The 9,542-nt window shown below is 38.0% G+C and overlaps 1 protein-coding gene and 1 long non-coding RNA gene across 2 annotated transcripts in view; one reads left to right on the forward strand and one right to left on the reverse strand.

Annotated features, from left to right (window-relative positions):
* Nucleotides 1–2,576: 2,576 nt before the first annotated feature.
* Nucleotides 2,577–9,542, reverse strand: part of LOC138019984 (protein aurora borealis-like) — a 12,168-nt gene continuing 5,202 nt past the window's right edge. Inside the window, exons 10-14 of the mRNA XM_068866971.1 lie at nucleotides 9,124–9,157; nucleotides 8,290–8,587; nucleotides 6,769–7,689; nucleotides 4,302–4,494; nucleotides 2,577–3,672 (exon numbers count right to left, since the gene is read on the reverse strand). Of these exons, the coding sequence (XP_068723072.1) occupies nucleotides 3,411–3,672; nucleotides 4,302–4,494; nucleotides 6,769–7,689; nucleotides 8,290–8,587; nucleotides 9,124–9,157 (1,708 nt within the window). The 3' untranslated portion in view covers nucleotides 2,577–3,410. The remainder of the gene's footprint in view (nucleotides 3,673–4,301; nucleotides 4,495–6,768; nucleotides 7,690–8,289; nucleotides 8,588–9,123; nucleotides 9,158–9,542) is intronic.
* LOC138019985 (uncharacterized) overlaps nucleotides 8,582–9,542 on the forward strand; it is a 2,189-nt gene continuing 1,228 nt past the window's right edge. Inside the window, exon 1 of the long non-coding RNA XR_011126285.1 lies at nucleotides 8,582–9,101. This is a non-coding gene — a long non-coding RNA (uncharacterized lncRNA). The remainder of the gene's footprint in view (nucleotides 9,102–9,542) is intronic.

Here is a 9,542-nt window from a genome sequence, read left to right on the forward strand (position 1 = left end):
GTCTTGTGTGTAATGTCGACAACAATGTGGGGGACATGGATACTTTGAACTACTGCCTTGCTAAAATTGTCCAGGAGGTGGCAAAGAAAGGCAACCCGTATCCTCCACAAACGTTGTATGGTATTGTGTGGGGTCTAAAGAGGCATTAAATTAAGGCATTTATAAGAAAGAGTAATGTAAAATTGATCAGTAAATAACAGTATTGAGATATTTTAGGCTTTTGTCATTGTGATTTTTATAAAAACGTGTATTTTGATATCAAAACACTGCATATTTTCATCTGGTGTTTCATTGTCTATCAAGACTCATCCACCTGACCAAAATAGGCATCATGTATTTGGATGTTGATGTCGTGAATTATTAATGAGTTTGAAAAGTTACATTAAATAGACCTTATTCATAAATGGCGGTCACATTTATAATTCTTTTGTCCACGTGCAAATGAGCCTACCAAGCCTCATTTTAGAGCAAGAAATCTTTTCAATTCACTGTACGGTATCGAGGCTTGGTAGGCTAATTTGCACTTCGACAAAAGAATTATAAATTGACCGCCATCTATGAATAAGGTCTATAGAACTTTATGAGTACTGTTTTCTCTCTCCCCACTCAGAAAGAGCAAGAAACAACAGCATGGCTTCCTTGAATTAATGTTGTGCTTTCCCATGTGATTTGTCTAATAGAGGTTTCAAATTAATAGGCCATTTCCGAGTCCACATCTGTCTCCTCTTCAAAGCAAATCTAAGTGCGCAGTTTTTGTGATGGTAATTACCACAGTTCTTTAAAGTGCCTATGAAGTAAAAAATAATTTATGCCTGTTTGAAAGAGTTTTCAAAGTGATGACTAATGGCCTTTACAGTTTTGAAGTATCTTTTTTTGTTTCAGAGATATTTGAGTTTTTGTGTTATGCAAATTAGCAAATTGTTGACGTTGTCAGTGGTTCCGCTGGAAGATGGATCACAAAATCAAGAATATCTCTCAAAGTGTGACAGCGATATGATTCAAACTTGGCATGAGTAATAACCCTTAAGTAAGGTGCAAGATGGTGCAGAGTATGACATAATCATGGCAACACTTTTGGCTCCTTTGGCTCCAGTCCCTTTTGATTATAAATGAAGTTTCTCAATTTCCTCTCAAATCAAGCAAGACAGTCCTGCTCAAAACACACATGGAGCCCATGTTGCTGTAGGTCTCCTAATCAACTCATTGAGTGTGACTGATGTTTGGTTGACAAAAAGTGGAAACACTAGTTCTGCACAACCTAGATCTGGAAGAAAAACGGTTGCATTGGCAACTGTACAATGGGTGTCATTTTATGTGCCGACTGATAAACATTATTAGTGCCAAGTTTGAAGAGAACTGTGGTAATATTTCCAAGGATATTTTAGATTTTGTGATTTGTTTTCCCCTTGGAACCACTGATGACATCATCAGTTTTAACACAAAAACCTTAATATCTCCCCAATGATATGAGATACTTTAAAAATGAGAACACCATGTTTCCTTTCTCAAAAAGATCTTTCAAATAAGCCTTAGTTATTTAAGAAAAAACCCGCACTTATACTGACTTTAAAGAGGAAGCAGACATGAACTCGGAAAAGGCCTATATTTGTTATATATTAATAATATTAACTCATTCACATCTCAAACGTCCTTGGATGCCCCCATTGACAGTCAAGTAAAATCTATTGGCTTTAGTCAGTATGAAATCGATTAAGTGTCACTCTTGGGTCAATGGGTTAAAAAATGTATTTGGAGGTATGGTGCAGGAATACCTCTTACTAATGGAGTTCAAGGTCTGTACAAAGTTACTACCACTTGTTTTCTTTGTTCCTTTTTGTAATACAATTTATCGCCTCATTGTTAATTGATCTGCAAAAAAATGCAGGCTGTACCATACAATACATCTCTTGAACTCAGGTCAAACTGACTGCTTATTTGAAACAAAATTAATATTGTATAATAAACCACTGTTAAAATGTTTGTTGTGGTGTCAAGAAGGCAAACATATGCACATCCTCTTCATGTTTATTTTGCACTTATTAAACTCTTGAAGTGACTATCTCCATGTTGGAGTGACGGCTCGAATGGAAGAGTGCTGTGCTTGTGTAGTCAAGTCAGAATTTCTCAGACGTTTTTTTTAAATCATCACTGCTTAACGAGCAACCTTCAAATGTGCAATGGTCTAAAAGAAAATAAACAAAGATGATATCTTGTAATCTTTGTTTTCTAGCATTTCTCTTTTCCTTGGCATGCAGTACACAGCAGTTTTGTCACTCCATAAATACTAGTGAAATAAGTGGATTTGGAAGAAATAACAGTCAGGCCCCAGTTGTTTGAAGGATGGATAGCGCTATTAACTGGATAAATCACTATCCATTGGATAACTCAATTGGTTTTGCTAATGTTTATCCGCTGTATAGTGATTTATCCACCTTTTGAAAAACCGAGGCCAGGTTTTTAGAAAACGTAAAAAAACTTCACAACCGTCATGTTCCCTTTGTTCCATGGAACCCTTCCTTTTTAATAGTAATAATATTTATCATTGTCCTTTATTTCCCCACAACAGAAAAGAGGAGTTTTGCTTTTGATAAAATGTTTATTTACACTTAAAAATGTAAAAAACTACAGAATAGTAAATAGAAAGTACATCAAGAATAAACTATCTTCTCAGGATATGGAACAGACTTGGTTTCCATGAATAACCATTTGGAAAAAAAGGTATAAAATACTCAATAATAATTATTTATTTTCTTTAAATAGGTTAAATATGTTTGTTACTTTCATAGCTCTGGGGCATTTTCCAAAAAAAGAATTATTATTATTATTATTATTATTATTATTATTATTATTATTAGTGGCATCCAGTAAAAGCAAGAGGTCTTTCTTGACTTTAAAATATCTTTAATGTGATGGAAAATGGTGGACTGTAATGAAATTAGGTAGGCAAATAAAATACAGAACAAACTGGTGTAAGTTTAAAATTATGTATATCATAATTATACAGAGAGAGGAATGGTGCCTCGCCCAAGCCTGGAAAAATTACTACAGTAAGTTAAAAAGGCACATATGCATAGTTTCTCTCTTTACATTACTCTCAGTAGTACTTCACCCGGCTGTAAAATTGCTTTGTTGGTGTCGAAAATGCAATAATTATTAGTATTTCCTGGTTACACTAATGCATGTCCACGGAATTTGAATCCTTCCTATTGCTTTTGTAAAAAAAGCTGTGACAGTTCACAGCCACAGATTCTATCCCAAATATGATAGTTTTGCACGCAGCACATCAATTCAAACTTATATAAGATGCATGGGTGCCTGTGTGTTAATTAAGGAAGAAAAGACACTTTCTGAAGGCAGACAACCATGGCGCAACAGGCCACATTAATAGTTTTGAAGTTGGGTCCCTTCCTCTAGTAATACCTTATCCCTGCCCTAGGGGTACCTAGTAAACTGTGGTGACCTCTCATTGTGCCTTCCCACTGGCCTGTACTTTGTTGCCAATCAGAGTAACCACTGTCACTGCTGTCTTGATAGTAGGGTATTGGCATCTTCGAAACATATCCTGTAAAGACTGCTCTGGGTACCTTTGCTGGTGGAAAGTTCACAGGTGGGGAAAGTCGACGTGATCCATGTATCAACTTAGAAGAGATAGGCCGAGGAGGACCAGACAACCTGTAGAAAATAAAATACCTTAATCAACCCAAATGTTATTGCTATTTTTGTGGAGAGGGGAAGTGTCACAGTGGTTAAATTAATAAAGCTCACACATCACACTTTAAAGGGCCATAAACAGCTTTGAGGAACAAATAAAATTCTCGAAACAAAACTGAAGAATTATTTTGCTTTCCATTGAGACAAAAGCACTTACAGTGTTAGAGTAAGACTGAAAATAATAGTAGGACACTGCCTACAAACCAGTTTGAAAATTCAAGCATGGAAATCCTTGTAGAATACTTAATGTTCAAGAACTACAATCTAGGACAAAATTCTTGCGAAAAATTCTGGCGTGAATATCATTGGACATGTACTCAAAGAAAAATTCTATTTGTCCCCCCCCCCTTCCCCTATACCAATGTTATGTGGTGCAAAATACATGTACTGCTCAAACCTTCGGCTGTTTCTTAACCAACATTGGATGGGGGGGAGGGGGGAGAGTAGGAAGAATCTAATCTTCATCGCACAGACAAACTGAATTAGGGCATCACTTTCCCAAAGAGTTTTGTCCAAGATTGTAGCTGCATGTTGGTAAGTAATAATGATTGCTGTCATAGTCATTCTCTTGGTCCAGTCTCGTAAACTACCTTGCGAGGTCTGCTTCAAAAGGATCTGTGCTATACCAGTGCTTATCTCTCCAATGATTAGGCTGTGATGGTGGCCTCCAATAAAGAGCTTTCCATTCCAAATGAGACATGGGATGAGTACGAGAAAGACGCCATTTGCTTTCATACAAGGGGGAACTTGACTTTCTCCACGAAGATGACAATCCATACTTTCCTGCAATTAAAGAAAGGATTGTACTACTCTTACCTCAATTGCAGAAAAGATGTAACTCATAAGTTTGAAACTCTGATATTTGGTTGTTTTTTTTTCTCAAAAGTAATCCACCTGGGACAGGAAATACTGAAATGCTGTCCAACCAACATAACCCTAATCAAAGTGCTGTCATATTGCTCAATACATCGTTGGGTGGGCGATCATTCGAAATATTATCCATTGGCAAGTAACTCTCTCTAGAAAATTTACACTTCAGATGTTAAAGGGGCTAGGTCACGCTATTTTAGGTAAGTTTGTTTAATTTTGTTAATTATGAGCTCTAAACGTCAAATTGGCAGAGCAAGAGTCTTTCATTTGCAAAATCACGGCAACATAACAACTGAGAATGATTTTCAAGCTTTGTAAATGACATTTTGATATAGACTGATATAAATTTGAAAAAAGGTGGGGCAACGTTTTTCAAATTTACCCAAATTCAATCCATTTCAATCCTCTCCAGTCTTGTCCATCCATGTCCCTTCTTGGCTTCCCTGTGTTTTGTTAGAGTTCTTCTATAGTTTTGAACAGTTATTTTGATATTTTAGTTAATTCTAGATGACCATTCGATCAGTGCTGAAAATGCCTAAAATAGCGTGACCTAGCCCCTTAAAGCCCTTTCAGAGAAAAAAATCAAAGCGTGGCTTGATTTGTACTAGATTCTCACAATAACTAGAGCCCAAAGGATTCCTTACCCCCCTTGACTCCTGGGAGTGAGACTGTCTAATGCTGGATGATTCTACTGGTCAACTGGAGATGTCCTAGGGTGCCTGAGCAGGGTTCTCCCTAGTTTTCAGCACAACAGGTAAGGGACCTTTTCAAACAGGTAAAGCATTTGGTTAATGCAGGGCTCGAAATTGCAACCAATACAGTCGCATTTGCGACTAAATTTTTCCCTTTGCGACTAAAATATCTGGAGAAGTCGCAAATTTGCGACTTGTTGTCACCTTCGCTCTTTCGAAACAAAAGGGTTAGCGGTTGCCACTTTGCCGCTACTTTTGCTAAAATAAATTAATAAATGCAAAATTATTTAGTTTCTCGCCGTGAATTTTCTCTGAAGATAGCGTAATTGTCGGGTAATTTAGCTGCGACGTTACGTGCACAGCTGCATTCCTTCGATCATTCGCCATTTTCAGCGGTTTCTTTACACACAAGTATTGCGGGCTCATATTTTTGCTAACGCTTACAACACAATGTAGCGCGGCCATTTTGCGACTAAATTTTGCGAAATTGCGACTAAATTTTTGTATCTTATCGCAAAATGCGTCTGGATTTTTTCGTTAATTTCGAGCCCTGTAATGTTGGACGTTCTGCAAAGGATAAGCGACTTGTGAGTGTTTGCAGGTGGTAATACGCGCTCTTACATACAAGCAGTAACTTTTACCAGTTACTGCCTGATAAGGATAACCCTGCTATGAAGGTATATCTATGACAAAATTCAATGATCAGTATTTGGAATAAGATCGTCCAAATCATAAATGCATCAATCCAAAGCTGAATGGCAACAAGCCAATTCTGCAAATGGCCATCAAGGAAAGAGGCAAAACGCAGGGAGGCATAAAGCAAAAAGCCATAACGCAAACAGCCATAACGCAAATAGCCATAACGCAAATAGCCATAACGCAAGTAGACATCACGCAAAAAGGCATGACGCAAAGACGCATACTGCAAATGGCCATAGCGCAAAAAGGATAATGCAATGAGGCATAACGCAGAGGCATAACTAAACAGGAAGAAAAAGTTTTATGGCGATTATATCTTCTTTCCCTTGAACAATCAATTGACGTTTTTTTTTAGAGCTGAAATTATTTATGGAGTACACAGCTTGTCTCCATTCTTCAACAGGCCTTTGCATTATCGCTATTTTACATTATGCCTTTTGCGTTATGCTTTGCTGCGGTGATGCCTTTTTGCGTTATGTCTCTTTGCGTTATTCCTCTTTACCTTATGGCTATTATTTTGTGTTATGCCTCTTTGCGTTATGCCTCTTTCCATGATGGCTGTTTGCGTTATGGCTAATTGCGCTATGCCTCTTTGCATTATGCCCTTTTGCATTATTCCTCTTTCCCTGATGGCCATTTGCTGAATCGGCTTGTTGCCATTCTGCTTTGGATTGATGTATTCATGATTTGGACGATTGTATTTCAAATACTGATCATTGAATTTTGTCATGGATTATACTTCCATACCCTACCTGAGGGGTCAGTGGGTTAATTAAACCAGCATTCTTTTTAATACCTTCAAGTTTCTTTTGCACTTTCCTTTGACGTATTATGTCCTCTACAGCAGACACTGGTTTTGTTGAAATACTGTGATGATAATGATGAGAAGTCATGTCTTGACCTCTTTCTCTATGCCAAGACTCTCTACCAAAGAAAGCATCAAAGTGATCATGTGATCTACTAGCTGAACTGTACCCTAAGTTACCATCCCCATCAGCATAATATTGGTTATTAGTGTATTCCAGAGAGTCTTGGGGAACAAGTGGTGTTGACATTCGAATAGGCTCCCATGCAGATGATCTGTTCAAACTCAAATCAGACAGTGATAGACTGTTATCCATTGAAGAATGCCTATTGGCTCGTCTTAGTGCTGCTCTTGCACGCATCACAATAATATCCTCATCACGTTCACAGAAATGACAGTCTTTCATAGGGCTTCCTATACTGCGATAATCACTTGTTTGCCAGGCTTTCCTAATTGCCTGGTCATGGGAATTCCCAAATGTTTCTTTTCCTAGCTTGGATTGTTTATCTTCAATAACCCCACTAAATTTACTGTGGTTGTGGTTTGAGTCAACGTCTTCACCGTCAATTCTGATTTCCTTTGGTGCTTTGAAGTGTTCAGCAGACATGCGTGTTCCAATGCTACCATCAACAACACTTTGAAAGGGCTTCTCATCAACTGAATTTTCCTTTGGACTTGACACTTCAATCTTAACCTTGGAAGAATTACTTCCTTTATCTCCACTATCATCTCGCATAAAATCTACATCACAGGCCAAATCTTCCATCGTGATCCCAGGAGCCATCTCATTATCACTTTCTTCCTTCTCCTTGGCATCATGGTGACTAAAATTATCTTCCGTAGAGAGCGCTGAAACCTCCAAAGGACCTCCATCATCAACAGAATTATTTGCATTTTCTACATCCTCAGCATCTAATTATAATGAAAATAAAAACTTGTCATAAGTTCATATCAATATGAAACTAGAATATTTTTCTCCGAAGCTAAGAAAGGTCTATGAGCTGTTGAAACGGTATACTTCTTTTACCCCCGGTATTCAGCGTTGTGAACTAGATGAAGTGTTACCGTGACTTCATCGAAGCGAAAGCGAATACTATTAAATTACGAGCAGTTGTACGCACTCGGTTCCTTTAACGAGCAATCACTTATCTCCCTCTATTTCTTAATTCAGAGGGACACGCAAACACTATTTATAATCTGTTAAATACACCAGGGTTGCATTGTTGTTGCGTTTTGACAAACCTGTGGACGAATTCTCTTTCTCCTCTTCCATTCCTTACGCGCGTGTTAATTACACTCCTTTAGAACTTAATTTAGGCTTGACCATTTCTCCGAGTTTTGCGATAAATGCGATAAAAAAATTTACAATGCAGTGCGTGGAAGTAGGAGTCAAGGATGCAGCTGAAGAAGGGTACATGTATTCGATTTCTCCGTTGTTGTTCCCAGACTTCTGCCATTGAACAAGACATTTGAGGAAAATAACATAAATGTAATAACATTTCTTAAATCTACCATTGAAAATATCCATTTTCTGAGCGAAGTTGTCGCCTCTGTCCATTTTTATTGGTGATATATCCGGCAGGGCATCTCCCATAACTTCGATTCCAGATGAATTAAAGCCATTTGTTGAGCATTCCATTGGGCTAAGAGTTTGTCTTGACACAGAAAGCCTTTTGCGTGAGGGTGTCTCTAGGACAGATAGCATTGGCTTGATTGGAGACATGTTTGGACTTGAGATGGTGCTTGTAGTGGAGCTTCTGTGCTTGGAATACATTGGTGTGGATCGCTCTGACACTGGGCTTGATGTTATCTGAAGTTAATACAGGAGAATGTTTCCGCCAAAAAATTTGTTACATGTGCCCTCTGTTATTATCTTTTACTGTAAACATTCTTCAAGGATGATGTCTGTTTACAGACTTTCTTTTCGTTATGCGGCAGGTACAAAACACAGGTCACAGGTCATTGTTTTACCAATACAGAAAGTATCCTAACATTCATGAAAGCTAACCTAAGTTTTTAGGCCTAATTAGGCCTAAGGTTAGCATTATTTTGTGAATGTTTAGGATACTTTCTGTATTGGTAAAACAATGACCTGTGAACTGTGTTTTGTACCTGCTGTTCGTTATGTACCAACCACTGAAACAATAGAACAATTTGTTTCCACAGCCAGTGAAGCTCAATAATATTACTGATGTCAAGGATATCTTTGCCATTCTAACGCTTCAACGCAAGTAAATAAGGACTCAACTTCAGGTGTATTTCCTGGAATTAGCTCTTGAATGAATCTCTGAGGCTGAATGGAACTACTTGCAACCAAAAAATGGGTAAAACAGATTTCTCACTTACCAAAATAGGACTTTTTGGACTCTTTAAGATGGATCTGTAATGTGAAACATGCAAAGGTAAAAGGGTTAAGCAGTTTTGTTCTGTCAAGTGGTTTGTTTCCACTGAGACACACAAAATTGAAGCAAGAACACCTTAGAGCCTGATTGCATAGTGAATTTCAGTCCGGTTAGCCAGGCTGAGATTTCAGTCCAGGCTGAAAATCCTAGCCCGGTTTCTGAAATTGGGCTCAGAGGATTTTTCAGCCCGTGTAAAGCGGACTGAAAAAGCCATGTAATCGTTTCCACATTTTCAGCCCCTGCTGAAAAGGAATGCAAGCATGCACATCGATTGTGTTTTTGCATCTCAGTAAATTTTCCTGTAAAAATTTGCATTTTGCGCCTGGGCTGAAATTGCGCTAGTAATCACAACAAACTTTCAGC

Source organism: Montipora capricornis, chromosome 10, assembly GCF_036669925.1.
Source record: "Montipora capricornis isolate CH-2021 chromosome 10, ASM3666992v2, whole genome shotgun sequence".
NCBI classification, from domain to species: Eukaryota; Metazoa; Cnidaria; class Anthozoa; order Scleractinia; family Acroporidae; genus Montipora; species Montipora capricornis.